This window comes from Streptopelia decaocto (genome assembly GCF_964273445.1).
Source record: "Streptopelia decaocto genome assembly, chromosome: 2".
In the NCBI taxonomy this organism is placed as follows: domain Eukaryota; kingdom Metazoa; phylum Chordata; class Aves; order Columbiformes; family Columbidae; genus Streptopelia; species Streptopelia decaocto.
Window position 1 is genome coordinate 119,305,567 of NC_138655.1, and position 24,790 is coordinate 119,330,356.

A 24,790-nucleotide genomic window follows, 5' to 3' on the forward strand; every position below is an offset into this window, starting at 1 on the left:
ACTGGCAGTTGAGGAAGGATGACAACTGTCCATCAGCAGACCAGGCCCTTTGCTCATGAGCATATTATCTATCTGGAGTCTCTTTCTGGTGGAGCATTTAGAGGTGGACACCACTTATCCAACAGATGAACAGGCTTCTTCAGATAAAGCCCTGATAGGCTTCACTTGTCAGAAGGAAAAGGCATTCCTGTTAGAAGATACTGGCCACCAATGGCTGGAACACCTTAAGAAAGGAAGCTAGAGCAGAGGGATGATGGGATGTTTATAGATTAGGTCCCCTTAGAGTAAGGGCTGGGTGTGGGGAGGGAACTGGGAAGGGATGCACAGAACAAAAACCCCTCCACATCTGCATTTCTGCTCCAGCTCTAAGATGGGTTTTGTTCCCCTGTAGTTCCTCTGAAAAAGCAAACTCTAGCACTAAAATTTATTTCTGTATTATTGCTACCAAACCTATGTTTATTCTGCTGAGACAGTGAAGGAGATACTATAGAAAAAACATCTTTATCCAATGTATATAATTCAGATGTTTTTAATGCAAACGTACCATAAAAAGCACAAGCATTTTTACATCAATAAGCACTTGTTTTCAGAGCTAATTCTGATGCTGTCTAGATAGTTGCACTTTGTGAAAAGATACACCATTCCTCACTATTTAAAACATTATTTTTCCTTGAAAAGTGGCTACTAGTTATACACCACGTTGGAGTTGCTACTCTCTGTATTTCATGCTCAGAAAACAGTTGCAGGAAGCATGATTTCCCCCCAGGTGGTCCCTCATTTGCTTTGCCTGGGTCTAGCTTCAGTGCAGAAAGGAGGAATTAATCTCATGTTTGCCTGAATCAGAAGAAGATAATCCTGGGAAGATCTCATAATACCTGAAAACATGACTGTAATCTAGTCCACAAAATGCAAGTTAAGCTTTTTAATCTGTGGTTGCCCTGTGTTTCTGGAACTTAGACCTTTTACAAGGACAGACTGCTGACCCGTCTCCAACCATGAGGGCCTTTTGTCTATTCATTAAACTTTGATCTGTCCAGAAGCTAAAATGTTTATCAGTGTAGCTTTCACTGTCGCTGCCCAAAAATGCTAGATAGTGTCCTCCCACTAGCTTTACAGCATCAGTCCTCACCTCCGCCTTTGGTAATACCTGAGTCACTGAAGAATTAATTGGCTATTCCCTTGTTGCTTGCAAGCACACCTGTACTTGGTCTGTCTTCCTTAAAATAACAACTAGACAGAAGAGCACAGCATGATTCTGTGCTTGCAAGAAACAGACCCAACAGAGCAGAGTACTGCAAAGAAGCGAGGGGACTCTTGGGCACCTCACCGCGCTTTACTAGCTAGCTGTTTCACTAAGAAGGACCATGATGCTCACCAGAAAAGGGTCCATCACATAGTACCCATTTCTAGTTGCCCAGCATCTAGGTGTCCTTCTGGGTGACAAAGCAACAGACAGCACTGAGGGAGTGTGAATGTCATCACTCCTGCTAAAAATCCTTCTAAAAATCTTGATCCATATTCTCTTTAGTTTATCCTCTGCCTCCAGCTCCACCTTAAAACAGAGTCTAACCAGCCTCCTCTACCGTTCTTTACACTGAAGGACATAATGGAAATTTGAAGCAAAGTCTACAGATGTAGCATATTCCCCAAACCAGATTCAGAGTATTGAGTTATGTCAACAAACTCTGTTATGATACTTTGCGTGTATTTTCAAAATAGATCAAATTATTATGACCCATTCAACAGTCCACTCCCTTTCAACAGTCTTAACACAACAACCTATGTCAAGAAGCGTTTAAAATGAACATTTCAGAACTTCAGAAAACCCTTTCTTAGAGTTTCACATCTTCAAAACAAGACTGTCATTCCAGTGTCCTTTTTGTTTTTTTTTTTTTAATTATGGCATTTTTCACTGTATAGAAGGTTTTAACTAGCTCTAATGTTGATCAGTCATCTCTATTAGGGAGCTGAGACACTAAAAACCCTTTCAAAAAGACACTAACTCAGTGTCTATGGATTTGAACACTGAACAGTTACAGTCCCACTGCACCAGGTTAAAAAGCAATTAGCTTGGCATTAATGAAAATGTAAAGGTGCTCACACTGTCTAAAGTTAAGGATCCCAAGCATAATCAATACAATTGTTCAAAGCAGCTGTATTAGGAGATGTTCTCTCCATGCATTATGTATGGAGCCTAATAATCTATTTTGGCATCTTAGAGGTTTACAGTCTGATAGTGTTAATACCCTTCTAATAGCTCCATCCCAAGACAGCAGTACTTTAAAAGCTCACATGGCAAAATACAACAGTATGCATGTCTGGACAGCATCAAGAGAGAAATGTGATGCATACTCGCACAAAAGTATATAAACCAGTTTTTCTGAAATATGTGATAGCACAACACATTTGCCCCAGACTTTTATATTTGTTCCTGGTTTTTTTAAGACCAGTTGTTTTGGGGGGTTTTCTTCGTGTTGTTTGGTTTGTTTTCTGTTTTGTTTTTTTTGTTTTTCTTGAAAGATGTACAGTTTAAATTACTGTGATGACTCAGTAACAAGAGGAAAAACTTGAAAACATGCTTCTAAAATAAATGAATGCTTCGGTATCTTTTTGCACTGCCAACATATTAAAGGCAAGTATTTTTCACTCAAAAAACTAAGGCACCAAAAAAAAGCCCAAATCTCTGTATGTTGATGGGATGCATATCACAGTATCAACCAGAGGAAATCTGGTAGATACTTGTGTTTAAAGTACCTACCACGGCACCTAAAAAACAGCCAATATTCTTCCTGAACTCTGTAGGAAGACTCAAAGTATTAGGTGAGAACTGCAAGGCTTCTGGTTATTATTTAAATTTAGATTTAACTTCTACTACTGAATTAATGAAACAACCCTGAAGAACTGGGGATCGGGCTTGTATTATTGTAGGGAATGCACAGATGCAAGGATAGGACATGAAGTCCTAACTGCTGATGTGCACACTCATTGAAAGAGACTCCGTATCTATCCCAGTTGGCACATTATAACCAAAGGTGACTGTATTCACTTGGGTTTAAGGTTCCAGTGGATGGCCTAGTTTTGCCTGTCTACAAAATGAAAACAGATAAGGAACAACTAAAATAGAAATGTAGTCCTGTTCCTTTTAATATTATCTAAAAAGTACATGAGATCCATGACCAGCTCCTGGTAACTTCACACTGACATACCAGAGAAAGGCAAAACAAAACTATCAGGCATTAGATTCAATTGCAATTTGGATTTCGTTTGTTATGTCTTATTACGAGAGACAGTGCTGACCTCAATAGCAATGTTCTAGCATCACACAAAACTGTGGGATCTTAACTAGAAAAGGCAGGCTATTGTTTACAGGCCTAGTTTGCCCAGAATTAAGAGATCATTTTGTCACATTCAGCTATCGTAGATGTTTTAAATAGTAATCTCCAGTTCTACACAAAAAACACAGTATAGAGGAGGTTGCAAGCCTGCGTCTGGTGCACACAAAGAATATGTTCATGTAAAACCATGCACTGCAGTGTAAAAATATCTAAGCTAAAAAGAAATAGGTGAGCCAGTCTCTGCAGCTCCATGCTGGTCTGTTGGTTTGTTTGTGATCTGTTTATTTGTTTCCTTTTTTATATGTACACTAGCTTAGAAATCCTACCTAGCATAGTACACTCAGAAACTCCTAAAGTACGCTGCCATTGCAAAACCAGCTCTGTAGAATCCCTGTATCCTACGGAAGCTAATCCAATTCTTCACCTCTTGCCATCTCCACCATACTCTTTATGGAATAACTCGTTAAAATACAGATTTTCAGTGCAAAAATCTATTTCCTTATTTTCTTAAATTTCTTTGGAATGCCTGCAAAGTATATTGTAAAATATACCTTATTTATGCAATAAACTGAGAATATTGTATGGACAGGAAAATAAGGCGACATTACTTTTCCCTCATACATAGTTCTCAAGCATTTTTCTCAAGTTCAGTCTGTTCATGCTTTCTGGTTACATAGGCGCTAAGTGATGGTATTTCAGCAACGAAAGAAATCCCAGTGTTGCAACAACAAATACCTCCAGGGGATGAAACTAGGTTCCATAGAGCCCAACATCCTTTAAAAGTGACAATATAAACAAAGTTATGTTTGCATACACAAGGACAACAGACCTTACCAGTTGCTACGCTACAAGCCATGCCAGAAACTTCAAGTTGTCTGAAAAGGAAAACCATTTTCCTCACATACACTGATGGGCTGAAAGGACAGATGAATTGGTCAGAACTCCCAGTTCTCTGCTCCACTTCTTAAACAGTGATGGACTAACAGAAAATGAAGCAGTGTTTGAAATGCTACAGTTTACAACCCAATGTGTAGAAGTAAAGTAGCACTGTTTTCTGCTTATTTAATACCCTCTGCTGTACACGGCACTGCTAGCGATGGTTCCATGCAGCCACCCCAGCTCTGCCACCACAACCTGCAGCACAGAGGTGGAACAGCCTCAGCGAGCTAATTGTGATGTAATGCAAACAAGAATTTCAAAGTCCCCAGATTTACATACTTACCCACCTAAATCAAACACGGAACCTCCCTAGTTTATCATTCACTTCAGACCGCCGACAATTTTGACTGTTATGCATGTCAGGTGCTCTTACCTGTTGTTTGAGGGCCTCTAGAGATTCAAATTCCAATTTGGCCAGTTTTATCTGGATATCTCTTGGTTTATCCGGAATTACAAATGCCATGATAAACTTTATTGCCAGTAGCAAGTGCTAGAAAAAGAGTAAAAAGAAAAATATTGTTCTATAGAGTTTGAAGCACGGAGAGAACAGCATAATATTGATACGATTGCCAGATTTTAGTAATAGAGGTATAAACAATTATTTCTTGTGACACGTACAACATGGATAGCAGACTATAACCACACTAAGCCTCAGCTACTCTGTATTTTTTTTCTATTTACAGTCATTCATAATTTGAATATAAACACATACAGTTTGTCTTATTTTCATAATAATCCTATTTTTAGTATGTACTATACATTTCTAATTCAATTTTCTATTTGTGATTCTAAATAAAAGAATGGCTTTTAAAACATATCACTGGTGCATAGAAATTAAATTGTGATACCTAGTACATATAATTCCACAATGAAATTTTTACATATGTATACACACACATATAAATATAATTACATATAATTAGATGCAATTATAACAACATGCACATGTACAAGCACACATGTGCACATGTCATGATACAAATGAAACAAGCACACTGTAAAAAATAGGAACCCAGAATTTCTGCATTAGAGAAGTTATTAAAAACTAAAAGCATTCCTCAGAAACTATTAGAACAAAACCAACAAAATTGTTAAAGAAATGGCACACTCATAAACAGAAAGTTTCCAGGAAATGGAGAATCATTCCACATAAATTATGACTAATTTGGCATCTTGTATCACAAAAGGTTATAATCTTACTTAAAAGAAAACAAGCATGAAGTTCCATTGAACCCAGTCATTGAGCAGTCTTCAAATTTCACTTAAACATTCACCATTCCCCTCATCTCACCAAAACCTACTGTCAAACTGTTAAATCAGTGGTTTTGTTTCTTCATTTTTGTCGAATATAAATATCATCTCAACAAGTGTCATTAAATCTCATTTTATCAAGGGCTGATCTAACACTACGCTGTATGTTTGCATGCAGGAATTTGCTCCTATCTGAAAAAACCCTGACCAACATAAGACAACACTTAAATATATGCACTTAACATTAAGTACGTGCTTAGGTTCTACTGACATGATGACACTCACAGACACACTTAAATTTAGATTGCATATCCATATGACTAAACAAATTTCCCTGAATGTTTATAAAATGGAAGAGATCAGTGCTACTTTCTGAAATGGATTTTGTTGAGCTATATGATCTTGATGCACTTGGGCGTCTGAATAGCAAGATAATAGATCAAAAATCCCTGAGATTCCGGAATTATGTGAGCAAGAAGCTATTACAGCAAAACCACTACAGACTTCACAGGAGTGTTAGTGAAACTCTAAATGAGCCAATTCCCATAAATAAGAAAGACTTAAGAAAACAGATAATAGTAACAAATAAGAGAACAACAACAAAGAGCCATAAGTGAAATTATTTTTCAAAATGTATTACGAAAGAAAATAGTTAGCAGGTCTAGGAACCAAACTGTCAGTACAAGGAACAATATTTAAAGAGGTGAAAGGTAGGCTGAAAATTAATGTAATGCTAATACATCATCAGCAAAAAGCTGAACACAGATTAAGAGGTTAATGAAGCAATTAGCATATCCGCTGTGTAATTCAGTAGGTAATACCACATTATTTTAAAAAGTGATGTCAACAGTAAAACATTCTCACACTCACACAAATTTTGTTTTCCCACTCAACTCCACAGTGTGTCTGCTGCTAAGGAACTTTTCTTGCAAAAAAATTAATAACAAACAATGTTGGTTTATGCTAGAAATACATAACAATAAAAGATGTCTCAGAGATAGAATTGGAGGAATCTCTTAAATGGAAAAAGGTAAAATGTTGAAGACAATAATATAAAATAAGACAAACAATACTCTTGTGCAGAAGAGAGTCATAAGGAATCATAAAACGAAGGGGAGTAATTAATCTACAGATAAAATTTTGGTTTGGAAAAAGCAAAATAAGGAGGGAGGGGGTTGCTAAATCAGGTTACAAACCCAACCATTATTTCTAACGGCACTCATTACAAGTTATGTTGTTTCTAAGAACATGCCCTTCATAATGATTACAAGAGGACTATTTCACTGCGAGCAAAACCCAGGGTAACATTCACACAAGCTGTAAGCTCTCTGATGACAACAGCAAAGTCCTCTCCTATTTTGCATCTGCCAAGTGGGCACGGGGAGAAACAGCAATGAGTCTCTCCCCCTTGATAAATGCAGTGCCATCAAACTCTCTGTGGTCTTGTGCCAGGTGCTTAGAGAGCCAGAAGAACTCTTCTGTTCTGCAAAGCCACCAACGAGAGTAGAGGCAGCAGCTGTGCTTTGCAGCAGTGGGTCCCAAACCTTGCCTTTTCTCCAACAGAAAATGCAAATTAGGGTTAAATTCCTGGAATTTTAAGCAGCTAATTTCATTTCTATAGTGGTCTGACTGCAGCAATTCCTGTCAAAATCTACTCAACTGAAAAAACCCCAAAAAATTATAACAGAAGGAATAGTTGTGTTGCTGGTTAGCTAATAAAGCACATACCAAACATCAGGTTGGAGAGTTTAATAAAATTTTGTACCAAAAGCCCACTTTAGAATCTAATATTTATAAAAACTTTCAGTTAAAATCAGAAATCTGGACCTAGTCCAGCCTAGAACAAGTACATACTATGAAACAAGATGGTCACTAGTTACCAACTCTGCATAGAATCATTTAGGTTGGAAGAGACCCTCAGATCATCAACTCCAACCATAACCTAACTCTGGCACTAAAAACCATGTCCATAAGAACCTCATCTACACATCTTTTAAACAGCTCCAGGGACGGTGACTCCACCACTTCCCTGGGCAGCCTGTTCCAATGCCTGACAACCCTTTCCGTGAAGAATTTTTTCCTAATATCCAATCTGAACCTCCCCTGGTGCAACTTGAGGCCATTTCCTCTCATCCTATCACTTGCTATTTGGGAGAAGAGACCAACCCCCTCCATGCTACAACCTCCTTTCAGGTAGCTGTAGACAGCGATAAGGTCTCCCCTCAGCCTCCTTTTCTCCAGGCTGAACAGCCCCAGTTCTCTCAGCCGCGCGTCATCAGACTTGTGCTCCAGGTAGGGAACCCTACACAAAAGGCAACACTGGGGAATGGCACATCACTTTGAACCTCTGTTCTCTGCTGGTGTATGCAAAATGCCTTTCCAAATGTAAAGGAAAGGATCACTGCAAAATCATGTTACTGTCAGAGGAGAGGGCAGGGAGATCATTAGATTCTTTGCTAAGACTAAACTAAGATTAAACTAAGCTAAGATCGAACACTAAGAACAGACAAAAAACCCTCCAAACTTCTCTCTTTCTGTGGCAACCGTTTTTAGCTTTTAGCTTTGACGGTCTCGCATCTTTGTGAGAGCAGAAAAAAGGCAGAAGGAAAGTGAAAAATAATTCTGTCAAGGGAGCAATACAGGGAAAGAAAAATTTCCATAAGGCTCAGGAAGTTCAATTAAATTAAATTGTCTTTAATAGACAGCAATAAAATAAATTTATGAGCAAATATTTCTGCAATATATGTTAAAAGAAAGCACGACCATACTTTCCTTCCCGCTTTTTGATTGAACCGACTTCATTACAGTCTCTTGCTAATGGAGCAGAATCATCACAGCTGAGGGACTTTAAAAAAGGCCTTTCTTCTGGTACAATGATAAATGCTGCTTTAAAAACCTCTTATTCCATACGTTATTATGAAATTTTTGTAAAATGGGAGTGAAATCTGCCTTGGTATATTTCTGATATTACTTTCAAAATTTCATTTTATTCACAGGCATGTCCAAAATCCTGAAAGGGAATGACAAATAAGTTGTTATTATGCACTGGTCCTTTTTCAAGACTTCTTCACATCTCCCATTCAGTTTGAGACTTTGTCTTCTCTTCCCACAGACATACATGGGCATACACTGTCCAGACGCCTGCCACAATCTGCATCCTCCATCTACCATATTTACCCCCAAACCAGCATAACCCCACATTCCTGCATTTCAGGCAGAACAATCTTCCTCCTCCTCCACAAAAAAACGGACCGAAGTGCCGCCTCCCTGCCTCAGCACCAGTGCCTCTCACTACTCCAGTTAAGTCGGTCTCAGCTCTCAGCTGGAATATGCCCAGTACAGGTGAAATGTTCACGCACTTAAACCTGCTGCGCTCCTTTAAGTCCCTACAAAGCACATAAAGATGTTTCAGAAACTTAGAACTTTGCCAAGTTTGGGTGGTTTTCTCATAGGAGCATCATAAAGCATGTTCTTGAGATCAGTGTAAGCCTCCTACCTATGCGTTGCTACTTCAGAGCACAGATGCAACGCATCTTCTCAACACAATAGTAACCTTATTTTTATATATTTATACAGATCTGTTTTCTCCTTTCTTAAGCACAGAATCACAGAATGTTAGGGATTGGAAGGGATCTCAAAAGATCATCTAGTCCAATCCCCCTGCTGGAGCAGGAACACCTGGATGAGGTTACACAGGAGTGTGTCCAGGTGGGTTTTAAATGTCTCCAGAGAAGGAGACTCCACAACCCCCCTGGGCAGCCTGTTCAGTGCTCTGTCACCCTCACTGAGAAGTTTCTTCTCAAGTTTAAGTGGAACCTCCTGTGTTCCAGTTTGTACCCACTGCCCCTTGTCTTACAATTGGTTGTCACCGAGAAGAGCCTGGATCCATCCTCATGACACTCACCCTTCATATATTTATAAACATTAATGAGGTCACCCCTTAGTCTCCTCCAAGCTAAAGAGACCCAGCTCCCTCAGCCTTTCCTCATAAGGGAGATGCTCCACTCCCTTAATCATCTTGAAAAGGAGGAAGGCACTTGTATAAAAATGCAAAAACTCCAAACTGGAAAGCCCATCCAGCAGGGAGAGTTTCCATAACTAAACAGAAGCTTCTTACAAAACAGGGCAGAAAGTGTAAGCAGAGATGGCATTATCTGGCCCATTTATAACTTGGAACACAACCTCCGTTTCTTCCTTTTAGACGATGGACACAAACCCACAAAGGCTGCCCAAGGAGAACTGGTATATTTCTGACAACATCTCACAGGCCATCAGAATGGTAAGGGCGCATCATCCATCTCCTATTGACCGCACTGGCACGTTTGTGAAATCTAGCCCTGCTCAACAGGGTGCTTAAGTTTATGTCAAGTTCTAAACATATCTATACATCTGTTTATGTTCAGAAAAACATTTAAGCCCAGGCTTAAAAGTAGATTAAAAGAATAATGCCCAAGTCATTTGCTGAATCTGCATCTTAAAATATAATGGCTGAATTGCAATTTCTATTTTCTTTTCCTGGGAGTGGTAGGATGTCACGTACTAAATTCACCTGTTTGAAGAGATGAATGTTGTCTTGGATAGAGTCTCCTTACATTTACACTTCTCAAATGACCTTAATTAGTGGAGAAATCCTGGTCTATATTTTTATTACAAATCCGCTATAAAGCCTAACAAGTAGAAATCTGTGCTGAAAAAGATACCAGGCTTTAATATGCAGTTCTCAGGCATACTTCAATAACAGAAAAAAGTATTAAGCTATGGCATGAGAAATGGGGTTACACACACACTAGCAGCACCGGCCTCTAGTAGCACTGATTCCATCCATGTCCTGGCCTTATACCTCAAGACTACTGAATTGGCTTCTTTCAGAGGAACTCAATTTATTATAAATACTACAGTTGCTTCATATAACTATCACTATTGAAAACAAGCTGATTCCGGACCAGCACTCCTTAGCAAGAAGCTAACAGGTAATACAACATGAAAGACTAAAAATTCAAGATAATCTCTAAGAAAGCATCTTCTCTGTTAATGTTTCCAGGAAGTAACTGCAGTATCATGTTAAGCAAACGAAAAACAAAACAAAGCAAAACACAAAACAACATCATCCCCTAGTGAGGGAGCGAGTCTCTTCTGCCTTTATGTATTTTTGTACTCCTGTTTTCAAAATAGCTCTAGAAGGACAGCTGGAAAAAACAAAGCAAGTCAGTCCTACTTCTGAAACATAGTCCCGCTCTTGCAAAGCCTTAGGAAGTATTTAAACCAGACACAACTTTGGACATAAGTCATCAAGGCCAACCTGTTAAATAAATAAACATTCTACCAATGCACACGCTAAAAAACATCAAATCACAAGCAATCTGATCAATTGCATAGTTTTGACAATTTTTTTAATCTTATGGCACTATTATACTTTCTAGTAATTAAATATTTTTTAAAAACAAATTTTCTGATTATCTATACATTATTTCTCAGTCATGTTTAAAGCACAGCTGTTATACATCATATTCAGTCACTAATGAACTGAAGCATTGCCTGGTTTTATTTGGCTTTTTGAAAAGTTTCAGATGCCCAACTGTTCTCCATAATTTTCTCCAACAATTAAGATGTGAGGCAGCCTGAAAATCTATAGAAATTTTATCACCAACTTATCTGATGCTGGAAAAAAGCCACTAGTTCTTAATTTCTCATCATTTACATATCTATCCAAGGCTTTTATAGACCTTTGACACTGTAATTTTTAAGCCTACTTTCAGGTTACTTTTTCAAGACCCAAGTGTGAAAAAAAGAGGGATATGGACTGGTAAGGTAAAGTGTCTTATTTAGATACCCAAGCAACGCTCTCCCCTCTCTCCAGGCAAACTGCCATTTTTGCATCTATCACTAGAAATTATATATTCAGCAGGTTCTAGAAACACCTGCTGAAAGAAAAAATTCTAAATAAAAGAACTTCTGATATCAATCTTGCACACAGACTTCCAAGTGACTGTAGCTTAGGAAAAAACAGTTACCTTAATAATCTTTGTCTTATAAACACAGCACATTCTGTGATCCAAAATATTTTATGATACAGCACACTTGCACAACTGTCTCTATAAAACTACAATATACACAAATGAGCATTTCAGAAACGTTACAAGATGTGATTTTTCTCACATTTGTTTCATCCTGTAGTCCATTCAAAAGAGATGAAAAAAAGCACTGCAGGTGTAAATTTGTCTTGGACCTTCTAAGTATTTGTTAATGGTTAATTTCTCAGTAACTCAACGGTCTTGAAAGCAGCATGATAATGCACCCATCTCTATGTTACCATTTGATAATCCCGAAATGTTTTGGCACAACTCTTATCTCAATTTATGGCTATGGTTTAATAGGAACTGGGATAAGAGTTGCCAAAAAACGAATTAGCTGATGCTGAATGTAATGAACAGAAGAGCTTTGATCACGCTCTGAAATAAATTCTAAATGAAAAGTGGAAAGAAGTATGCCCATGGAATTAAAATTGACAGTATGATTAATACCAACAAGCCATATGAAGTGCCTCTTAGCTGATTGCTAACATTACATATTGGCTCCCATTCTGACAGGTATAGTTTATTGTCAAAATGCCCCAATGTTCCACATCAAGGAAGGAAAATAAAAAAGTTTGCTATTTTCTATTAACCTAAAAAGACTTATACTTCTTTCCACATTTAAGCCATGCATTTTTCTCTAAGAATAAAAAAAGACACAAGTAAATCACAGCATATGTCATTGTAATTATGCATTGTAAGGAATTCTCTTTGTCATGTCTCAGAAATTCCTCCTCAGTTATATGACCGGATGACCTGGGATTAGTAAGGAGATTCTGCCAGGGGTTTGAAACTACTGTAAACCAGTTAAGTGATAAACAGTAATTGTCACCTATTGTAGGTATCACAGATTTCAAGAACTCTTTGCTCCTGCCTCAATCAAGCCTCATTTGTCTTATTGCAAACCAATTGAGTTTTGGACAGACTTAGCAAAGATATCAAAATTTACACATGTGAAAGTAAACCCACCATACTTTAATAAGCCTTGCAGATGGTCTTCCCAAAACTGTGTGTTAGTTCTGGAGATTGTGAGACAATTAGACTTGTCAATCTGACTTTTTCTTCAGTTTATGCCAGGGAAAGATGATGTTGCATCTACATTAGAATTTAAACCATTTTAAACATTGAAATTGATGGTTTTATTTGTCACCTTGGCAGCAAGTAACACAAAAAGTAACTGGGGTTTAGTTTTAAGAGCAAAGTCTCAGCCAGTTATTCTTCAAAGAAGCTTTTAACTTTAACTGCAAACAAGTTACCTGACTAGATGAATCACATTTTATTTACAGATATTTGCTAATTTCTCTTGCAACTGCCTGGCTTTACATACAACTGTCTTATGATGCTTTCGAAGCTGTTTTGCAAGAATATTTTTCCTACTGAAAAATCCATTCACCTCACAACACCAAGATAAGTAGAAGAGCTGTATCTGAATAAACACATTTATAACAAAACAGCATATTTCACCACACTGCAAATGCATCTTCATTGTATGATTCAAAATTTTAGTCTAACGCACAGCTTGCTCCTGTGTATTCATCCTATTGCAACTGGCATGCTTTACTCCACTTTTGTTTGAAGCTGAAAGTCAATTCTGTAGGACACGGCATGCTTTTTAATCTGGACCAAAAGGTGAATCATGTAACCTTAAGTAATGAACAAAATGTCTGAATGATGACTCATCAGAGAAAAATAATGGTATTGTGATGTATCACACAGCTTTCCATTCAGCTGGAGTATTTTAATTAAACATTGCAGCAGGTGTTTGGATATGCTGCCAATTCCTGAAAAGCTTGCATAAAAACTGTATCTTAAAAAAAATAAAGACCTGTACATCCTCAAGCCCTCTTTATCTGTCCTTTCTGCAAATGGGTGTTCACAAAATTACACATGATTTTCTCTGGTTTGGAACATCAGAACCTGCCCTCCCTATAGAAGAGTTATCCATCAAAGGTGTTGGAAGCTAGCCATGCAATTCTCACATCAACTTTTGTGGCCACGGCAGATCCATGCAGCGGAACACAGCCCAGAGTTTAGCCTTAGCTGCTGATCAACTTGTCGGGAACGTAACTGGTCTGTCCAAGCTGACGAAAAGAGAATCTTTAACTGCGAGCCAAATCCACTTTTGAGACAAAATACTGCAGTTAATGCAGATAGATCCCTTTGTAGGTCATATGCACACAACTGAGTTTTTCAGCAATAACACACCTCCTAGCTTCAGCTCTTCATGAACTCACAGAAAAGCAGCCTGTGAAACAGTTCCAGAACTTCTTCAGGAATGAAAAGCCCATCAAAAGGTGCAGACTCCAGAAGAGAGGTGGGAGGAAACAGAGAGTGGAAGATAGGAAGAACAAGCCATGTTCACTACAGTAGGCAGTAAGCAAATCTATCAAGTCATTCTATGAGCTGAGAACACGAATCAGAATGTAAATCCCAACCTAAAGATTAGAAAGCAGTAACTCTACTGTACATCGGTATACACACAGATGCATCAGTGCAGTACTGTTCTTCAAAACTAGACTTATAGCAGCATAATCCAATGCTTACTGCTTGACAAATTCAGTGGGCATCTGGAACATCTCAATAATCATCATGTTTGAATCAGGAAGACATTCTCGATTGAATTGTGATGTGTGAGAAGAAAAGAATACCAGCAAAAATGATAATAGAGCAACAAAGGCAGTTATTCACTCAGTTTTTTTCTGAGACTTGGTAGTTCGGCCCTTGGAACTACAGGCCAAACAGAAAACCAACAGTTTAATCTCAGCAGTGCAACAGCTTTAGCAACCTGCAGTGAGCACAACTTTTTATCTCCCTCCAAATAGCAAGGCTGAAAGAAAAAAAAAAAAAAAGCAGAACTACTTATAGATTCAATTAGAATTTTAAGACCATTTGGGAGTCAACTTTCAGCAAGGGCTCAGCATCACTTTGTTGCTATGAAACACTATCACATAGGAATAATCAGCCATGAAAACCTGCAGTTGACTCATTCCCTGGCTGAAATGATCTCAGCTGAGCAGGCCACTTTCAATTTGAAATGAATTAAGTAGCAATTCTGAACATGGCTCTGAAAGACACCTCGAGCATCTCAAATGGGCAATGCTGAGATGTCAGACAACATCTTGGACCAGGGACTGAATCTGAGCAGGTCCTTGAGTAACTATAATATAATATGCAAGCAGAGACAGGTAGGAAGCTGAGACTTATCGTGCATGAATCTCAACAGAGCTAACCAGTGCTATCACAGGAATCTGAAAAGTCCAGAATTGAAGGAAGAAATTATCTGTAACTGTGACTGGTCTGCTATTCATAATTAATAGGGGTAACATGGTACCAAAAATGACTGTGTTTCAGCATCAAAATTCATTCTGGGAATGAGAAAAACCTGTGAAGAGGCATTACCTCATTATAGGAATAACTTCTAGCAGTGGTGCTGTGAACCTGCTGTGAACCAGGAGGATGGTGTTACAGAAGTATGGATCCTCCAGACCACAAGTCTTGAACCAGCCCTGGGTCTGCACAGATATACTGATGAATTATTAATCAGGTGACCATTTGTATTTATTCATTTTCCTTATGATCAGACTGAAAAGGGATTCTCTTTCTTCCTTGAGTTAAGCAAATGCTGGAAATGAAAGTATTGTACAATGCCTTTCCTTCAGCAACACCAGCCAGCTCACCATCTCCAGGACCTGCTGTCCACAAAAGCGACAAAAGGTCATAGCACTTCAAATCTTTTATCCAAACACAGGATCCCTCAACAGCTGCCCAAATCTTAACTAGAAACAAACTAATAGCACAGCAAACAGGCAAAACACAAACAAAATTTTCAGGGTTCAAAGTGTCACTTTGCTGCAACCCTGCCTTTTTGCCTTAGACGTCCTTCAAGAGCTGTTGCTTGAGAGAAGAAATCCATAAAACCTCTTGGCCTATATTTTGTCTTATATATATATATATATGTATATCCTTGGCCAAGTGTTCTTCGATAATCCAAACACACGCATCCTTTTGTATAAAATAAATATTCCCCATATACTCAAAAAAGGTTAAAAAAAAATTCAATGGGAGAACTTGTCCTGCAATGTTTGAGAGATGTGGCAGTACTTGAAGTTGCGGGGTTTTGTGACATAACATCTAAAAAATTATATTCTAACATACTAAACTGTCATACAAAAATCCTAAAAGGTTAAAGGCATGTCAGATCGCAGGCTTATAAGTCAGTTTTGCTATTTCATGCTCTTTTCTTAACATCTCATCTGGCATTTTTACTGGGAGAAGGAATATCAGTACATCTCAAACATAGGAAAAAAAATTATTAGTCAAACAGTATTCAAAAGTAAGACCTTCCAGCATGACATAAAAGTATTATGAGAAGAAAAAGAGTACATTTTCCTTTCAACCCAGAAGAACATTTCTTTGATAGTACTGAATGGTTCTGGGTTCGACAAGATAACTTTGCTGTATACAGCAATTTAAAATCCATTTCTATGATGAATCATTTTAGCATCCTTGATACCTAGTGCTCTCAAACCAGAAACAATGTCTTTACCAGTCAGCAGACATATACAATGAAATTACATTGTTTTGCTCATTTCCAATGGGAATAAGCATATTACCCTGTCATCTCAAACCTGAAAAGCATCTGGATCCTTTTCAGAATTTGCAGGGATGCCAAATGTAAACTAGAGAAGTACCAAACACTGTACTGGTTCTGGTTTTGCTTTACATGTTCACCCCGACAATGATTTTTTTTTTTTTCCTGCCTACCTGATCTTTTAAAATCAGTTACTATGTTTCAAACACTGTGTCTTTAAACACATTACACATGTATATGACTGTATTTTATCCTGGTTTGGGTTTTTAGAAACTATGAGGTTTTCCATTGTTGTTTTGTGGGAAGGGACTTTTTTGTTTTAAGTAACTTTGCATCTTTCCATGTTATGTTTACTTATTTTTGCTTAACTTCACTCACACAGATAAAAGGTGTTAGCTAGTATGGTTCAAAACAAAACCATTTAGGGACCACTGACACTCAAGAATCTTGTGAAGATGTAAGCCAATATTTAGCATCATTATTCTTCCAAGATAAACAGACTGAAATCACATAAGTTGTGAGTGTTTCTTTGTCAACTTGGGTTGCTTGAAGTGAATACAAAACATGCTTTAGAATTCTAGAATGTGATTTCTAAAGGAAAGCATGTCATTATGGAAAGGTTTACTTGATTTTATTGCTGTAACACCGAAGGAGATACAACAGAGGTTAGCTTTACAAAACAAACAAGATACAGTTGCATTGATCATAAGTGCTTTGTTACCCTGGTCTGTCAGAGGTTTGATTCCTTGATCTCATTAAGGACATGCTTGGTTGTTAGCAGGGATAATCTTCCTGACAATGCTTTGCTTTTGAGGGATACAAATTTCATTTATTATGGCTGGGTTAAAAGTTCACCTCTCTCTTTCTTTCCCTACTTTTTATTCCCCACGATGCCAGCAATCTTATCTTCACATGGCCTATTAATTTTTTTTGTCCTTTGATTATTTTTTAAAGCTTAAATATATACAGCTGACCTTTATTTTAATTTAAATTCTTCTTCATACTTTGAGACTATTTTCAAACTTATTATCTCCAAGCGAACTTGCTGCTGCACAGTAAAACCAGCCCTTTGTGCACTGTCAGCAACAGGACATGCTTAATAGGATGAATTACTGGGCTCCTCTGATGAATCTGTAACTTGCACAGCCCGTTCTCAACGTATTGCATTTAAAAATGCACTCTAATGACTTTTCTTAGGGACAAATGCTCCTACGGTTCTATGCGTCTGGAGCCCTCAACTCAATTCTCTATACCTGATGTCACAGTGAGAATATAGCCACTCACATAAATAATGTGCCGCCCGTGTGTAATCCAGAAGATCAATGCACAAGACCCCTCGTTTGCATCCAAAATGGCAATCCTGGCCCAGGAGATTTTAATAGTGCAGCCTCTAGGGTTATTACAAGAATTATAAAGATTCAGCCACTAAGGAATTTCTATAAACATGAAACATGGGGTGATGTCTCGCATTTTGGTTTTGAGCCCTATGTGTGTCTTGTCTTTCTAGATATTTGCACAGCAAGAGTATTTTTAAAAATAAGGTTGATTTAAAACCATTCAATTTTCTGAACATATAATGCTGCTTGTAACATTACACATAGTTGAGTTTTTCAGAACGCATACTTGTCTCTCTTAACTGAAGGAGGGAATAACGGAAAGACAACTATTATTTACTTCAATACATATTTTCTTTATATACAACATTTATATATGCTTTCTGAAAATAATGCTGGTTAGACTGTGTCACTGGGAGAACAGAATCACAGAATGTTAGGGACTGGAAGGGACCTTGAAAGAAGATCAGGTATCACTTGCTTTTTTCCATAAGGCAATAAGGAGTTGCAAAATCAGATTTTGTCAACGAAAACTTCCAACCAAATATGAATGATTAAAAATCATGATGCCGATCAAAGCTTTGGGCTTGTTTTAATGTGTTCTCTTTTCCTTTGCTACAAGGCTGTTTTCAGTAGCTTCACGACTACCAGGTTAGAAATGCCAATGAGATCTATCATCTGAAAGGCGCATGTTGTTACCCTCAGTCAATAATAGGTATGGAAGAGATGACTGCACAAACTGCATTACCTTTGTAGTGCATCATATTTCTTCCTTATATGCAATTACATGCTTCCCAGTGGACAACCTATTCTTCAATGACCTGTATTAACTTTTGGTACATTTTTCTAAATAAAATATCTTCTTTAGATGAAGCAAAGGTACTTTATGAATTCTGTTTTGAAATATTTACTGGCAAAGAAAAGTAAACGCTTGTATCCAAAAGTGCTTACAACTGAGCAACAGTCCATTATAAAAACAAGGTTTTTAAACAGACTGAAAGCATTTTCAAGAATATTAGCTTTGTTTTATCTTGAATGATTACCAAGTTTCCAATCATGAGGGGGTAGACTTGTGTTCCCTTGCTCACTAACTCTACTTAAATAGTACAACTCGCTTTTGCTGCTTGTAGTCCATCAGCAGAGCATTCCCTCTGTGCAGAAGAAAGCCGGCTGAGAGCAGCAGCCTTCCCATCGAGCATATGAAAGTGTGCAGGGGTGGGTCACGGGCTGCATGAGGATGGGTAGGAGCAGAAAGCAGCATGACTGACATAAAACTCCAAATCTGGTGCTGGGCAAGGCCACTTTACGTCAGACCAGCTGGATACCTGCATGTTCCTCAGTCCCACAAAGTCCACGTACACTGATGACTCAGACCAAGAGCTCCTGCTCCAAACACCACAGTTCTGATCAATCACAAAGCCATTAACTATCAACTCCAAACAAGCAAGAAGTCATAGATTTACAATTAGAAAGGAAGGATTAGTAGTAAATGGTGAAACACAAGCTCATCTTGACAGCTCCTTTTTAAAACTTTAACACTAACAGCAATCTTTCTTTTTTACTGCAAAAGTCATTTGACTATGAAGTTCACAAGACAAAAAAAAACCCTGTATGGCACATAGCATAGAGGCAGAACAAGACTAAAAATGGAAACCATGTCTTCCTCCATATAAAAGAATACCAAATATTATCAAGTTGAGACAATAAAAATGAAAAGCAATCCCCTATCATCACATACCTCAGAGAATGAGTTTGGAGATCATATGCTGAAAACCGGTTTCTGAGACAGTGTCAGCATGCTCTATTTTTGTTGGCACAACCAGCAGTGATCTAGTTCTGAAAATCAGGTCAATGATACTTCTGTACCTACCTGCAGATGCTTGAAATATGATGCCCGTATTTTAAAAGTTCTGTCTTACTATACAATATTTACAGTTTGTCCAAGTATTTGGGTCACTGAAACAGCCAAGAACTATTAATAATTATCCTGAAATTAAAGGCTTGACATGCAGAGTTGGATCAACACTTTGTCTTGTTATTGTTGAGCAAAATTAAATAAAAGTCATGTACAAGATTTTCTTTCATCTAAGTTCAATTATCTAATAAATCGAGCGGAGCCAAAGCTAGCAGACTACACAACCCCAGATGGCAAACTGTTCTACTCCAAACAAAGGCAGGAATGACTCTCCGCAGGTGCCCATACAGTAGCCAAGGCAACTGGCTTCAGACAGATATTACCTTTCACATAGGTAAAGGTTAGAGGAGACTTATGTTTTCCAATTTATATAAATTTAAGAGTAAATACCATAAAATCTGTCCAGCTGAACTCAGTGGGAAATAAGTGCAACAGTGCTTGAGTAGAAGAAATATTCCAAAACCTTTTTATGATACAATGTTTCTGCAGAAAAGTCACTTTAAAACATTAATAAATATCTATGTGTAACTTATGCAATTTGAAATATGAGGCACAGTTTCTAGTTTGTTGTGGCTCCTGAAGCTAGCTACTAAACTAGTTAGATTGTTCAGGCTGCGAATTGTTGTACTTAACAGGTTTATTCATGTGAACGGGTGTAGACAGAGGTCTCACATTTTACAACACAGATCTCTTTGAGACTTCCATATAGCGTTAATAATTATGTGCTCAACATTTTAATAAGTAACACTTCAGAAAACCTTTAACCTGTATACAAATGAAGAATATTAGAGAAAATTTTGTGTGAACTATTTTTGTACAGATAAAAAATGTTGAGACTACAATATTGGAGAATATTTTAGGAAAGGTTTTCATATGTGTTCCAATGTGTTCAATCTTGGTCATTTTAAAATTACTGTATTCCTATTTAAAATCACTGGATTATCTGGAGATAAACAATTTTATGAATTTCTGACTTCTGCTAGGGAAAAAAAAACCCCATCATATAAAGCTGTATTTTAACTAACTTGGACACTGTTCTCTATAGAACTAAATACACAAAGAAAAAAAATTAACTTAATGTTTAAAGATACAAACAGCTTGTTGTTGTTGTTGCAGAAAATGCTACTTCCAGCCTTTACAGAGGATGAGCTTTCCAGCTGAGGGGCAAAGAAAGGTGTCATGTATCAGTCGCTAAAAGGAGGCAATCCAACAGAATGTACTGAAAATACCAGTGAAGAGTTACTGAAATCTGAATAAAGCAGTAGGTCATAAGATACAGGATGCTATTCCATGTCAGGTGGATGGTGAAGTCTAGTAAATCACACTTCTTAGGAATAAAAACACTGTTTAAGAGCAACAGAAGGCCATATAGGTTAATCACAAGCATTGTAACCTCAGTAACCTCATAGCTCCATTTGGCTAAATGCAGTCAAATTCAGCCTTTCTGCTCCTGACACTATTACAGTGAAGTTAACTGGACACCAGTGCTGAACTGTGAAGTCTTTGTATTAATTCATATGTTATTTTGACAATTTCAGTCATGACTCTGCAATCCAAGATCTTAGCTCATCATCAGGCACATCCCAAACATTTGCATGTCCATCTCAAATTTCCAAAACGTAAAGATCACTTGGCTTGCTGTATCTCCCTCGTCATTGCCCAGCTATGCAGACTATTGCTTAGGAAATAATCATAGAACCACAGAATCATTTAGGTTGGAAAAGACCTTTAATACCATCAAGTCCAACCATTAACCTAATACTGGCAAGTCCACCACTAGATCATATCACTGAGCACCACATCTAAGCACTATTTTAAACACCTCCAGTGATGGTGAGTCCACCACTTCCCTGGGCAGCCTGTTCCAATACCTGACAACCCTTTCCATGAAGAAATTTTTCCTGATATCCAATCTGAACCTCCCCTGGTGCAACTTGAGGCCATTTTCTCTTGTCCTATCACTTGTTACTTGGGAGAAGAGACCAACACCCTCCATGCTACAACCTCCTTTCAGATAGTTGTAGACAGTGATAAGGTCTCCCCTCAGCCTCCTTTTCTCAGGGCTAAACAGCCCCAGTTCCCTCAGCTGCTCCTCATCAGACTTGTGCTCCAGACCCCTCACCAGCCTTGCTGTCCTTCTCTGAACTCTCTCCAGCACCTCAATGTCTTTCCTGTAGTGAGGGGCCCAAAACTGAACACAGTATTTGAGGTGTGGTGTCACCGGTGCCGAGTACAGGGGGACAAACACTTCTCTAGTCCTTCTGGCCACACTATTGCTGATACAAGCCAGGATGCTGTTGGCCTTTTTGGCCACCTAGGCACACTGCTGACTCATGTTCTGCTGGTTGTTGATCAACATTTCAACACTGTCTTTTCTTGCTGAAAAGGGAACTTTCATCACACTAGTGTGAGTCTCCCATCAGCAAACACTTAATCTTGCTTTTCCTGTTTCAGCAGCCCCTCAATTACAGGGCTAAAGCAAGCTCACTCAAATTACATAAAAGCAAACACACAGGCAGAAGTCTGCCTTCACAGGAACAAGGCCCGAATAACAAGAAATTCATTTTAGTTAAAAAGAATGAAGAGAGAAAGGAAATTGGGGTAAAAGCAGTATTCTGAAATTGCTGAGTAGGTGTTCAGAGATAATTTTCTTGTCAGGTGTGGTTCAGGAATTGCAGATCAAAATAGGTAACTTGCAATACCCCCACACAGTTCCATCTATCCTCTCTTTACCCACTCTGTGAACTCCCAGTGCAGACTAGTGCAGTCAAATGCACTTTTAAATGACACATTAAATTAGGAGTCTCATACCTTTTCAGAAAATTCAGGTCAATTCACCAGTAAAGCCCCCTGGCCATTAGTATTTCCATTTTAGTATTTCCCATCAACAAGTCAAATGCAAACCTTTTAAGCTTCATTAGCCTTCAGCAATCCCAAATGCTAGTTTCTTGATTACCTACTATGTCGTTGTATGCTACCCCATCTCTTAAACTGAAAGGGGGATTATAGTATTATAAAATCACATAGAACTTGCATCATAAAATAGACTATTCATACCATCTGTTATAAAAGAGCGAAATTGTTCTCCCTGCTCTATTGTTGAAAAAAAGATTGAGGTTAATCCACTTCCCCAGTGCTGTGCAGCAAATTGGAAGAGCAGACCACATTAAAATGCTGAAATCTGAGGCTTCCCATTTCATCACAACTCTATATTATCTTCTCAAGAGCCTGGATGCACAACTACCCCAGCACAACAGTCTCGTGCCCCAAGAATTCTAGCACTATTCTCCTTCCTGGCATTGCAAATAACTTAAAAAAAACCCAAGTATATTATTAGGTGTAACATTATTACTTCAGCACCCAGGTAGTTCAGCTGGAGAATACAGCCTCTGCGTGAGATGTTTATGACAGTTATTTCAAGTGCTTCAGGTCAATAAGCCAATACTACTGCACTCTTGTAAATGAGGCCAGGATTTCTCATGAGGTTTTACCAATCACTTCAGAAATATTAAATCATTCCTTTCATGCTCTTTTGTCTCACTGTAGATCCTATTAATTCTGTTTTTCACTGTGTCTAAGAAACTCTGTGCAAATAAAAATTGACACACATACAGCTGGAAAATGAAACTCCTTCTACATTGCCCTCGTATTTATTGTTTGCAGAAGGCAACAATTGGTATTAATTTAGAAATAAATTGATTTTCATGTAAAATTTAAAGACAACAAGCTCACGCCACAAATAGTAAAATAGTGTTAAATTGGTGTATTTTATTTTCTCGTTTCTCATGCAAATACTTGGACGGCATGTTTAGGCCAAACTCCCTCCCCTTGCAGCTCAGTTTCTGATGATGAGCACTGAGGTCATGAATACCAGCTTAGAAAGCAACAGCAGGTCCTTTCTTACAAGAATGTGTTGTATTAGAGCTCAAACAAAAATACCTACAAATATGAAAGGAAATATAGAGGAATAAAATGAAAATAACAGGTTAAAACGTTGCCTACACGCAAGTTCAGTAGAGAGTGGAAATTCCTTTTTGAGTAGTTCCAGTCAGGTGCTCTGGTGGACACATATTATGATGAAGGGGTAAAAGCAGGATCATAGAGTCAAAGCAAAGATGTATTCTAGGCTTCAGGCCTGCTCATCCATTTCTACAAAATCTGGAAATACTACACATACTTTGCTTCTGTGAATGGAGCTCTTTAGATAGTTTTTATGATACTGCAAAGTCAGGTATCATTTAGAATGTAAGATTCATGGATGAAGAAAATTTGTAAATAAGAGAAAAAAGTGAAAGAGTCAGAAAAGATCAATGAAGAAAAAACCTGTACTTCTGAGGAAAAAAGCATTACAGTTTTTCTTTTAACAAATGACTGAAGAATTCTAGTTAAGTTACTTTAAGACTTCAGTAGGCATTCAGTATAATGAAAAACAATAAGAGCTAACAAAAATATTTAAGTTTTCAATTACAGGCACAGAAAAAAAAAAAACAAGGTAAAGACTGGAGAAGTAAATATCTCATTTTCTCACCCGTGCACTGTCCTCAACAGACACTTTTTTTTTAAGATCTACCTACCCTAAGAAAACCAAATGTAACCAGAGCCTTACCCATGTGACAGAGGTATAGAAGTGTCATAGATACATACAAGCAACTCCACATAACTTCAGTGCAAGCTTCAAGGATATGACATCCAGAAAGCATCTCTCCTTTAAATAGTGCAAAGCCACTTGAAAAATCTCGCTCTTTACTATGGCTGCATATTCAGTTTGTCTACACACAGGCAGCTCTCGGAGGAACATGAGCATGCCATCAGGTGAGGATAAAATCCAGAGCTGTAATGCTGTTTACAGTGACTCTACATGAACCAAACCACAGCTTTATCCAAGTGTGACAGAATTCCTATGAGACAGAAGGAGCTCAGTGAACCATCACGCTCTTCTAATGAGTAAACACCTTTCTGCCTGTCCTAATCTCTACAATAAACACCAATCAATAATTCTAGGCTCTGCTCTTCATGTGGCATGACATGCAATTCCAAAAAGATAACTGTGATTCTTTTGACAGAAAAAAAGATGATGCAAAACAAATGGCTAATATCAGCCTTCCTGAAGGGTCAAGCTAGAATGCTCCCATATTGCAAATCACATCTTTTTTTCCAGCCTAAGCTCACATCTGGCTACACGCCAATCCTCTAACATATAAACTCTATATTGAAAAATATTTTTGTTTTTATCCACCACACTTGCCTAGTGTTGAACAAACACCACTCAGGGCTAAGAAAGTATAATAAGTAAATAATCCAGGTATATACAAATACAGATTGAAACTATATAGATTTAACACACATAGACCTTT

The 24,790-nt window shown here is 37.9% G+C and overlaps 1 protein-coding gene across 2 annotated transcripts in view; it reads right to left on the reverse strand.

Annotated features, from left to right (window-relative positions):
- Positions 1 to 24,790, reverse strand: part of ANO10 (anoctamin 10) — a 126,309-nt gene that overhangs the window by 41,294 nt on the left and 60,225 nt on the right. For both annotated transcript variants that reach the window (XM_082043875.1, XM_082043876.1), the window contains exon 12: positions 4,648 to 4,764. In XM_082043875.1, the coding sequence (XP_081900001.1) occupies positions 4,648 to 4,764 (117 nt within the window). The remainder of the gene's footprint in view (positions 1 to 4,647; positions 4,765 to 24,790) is intronic.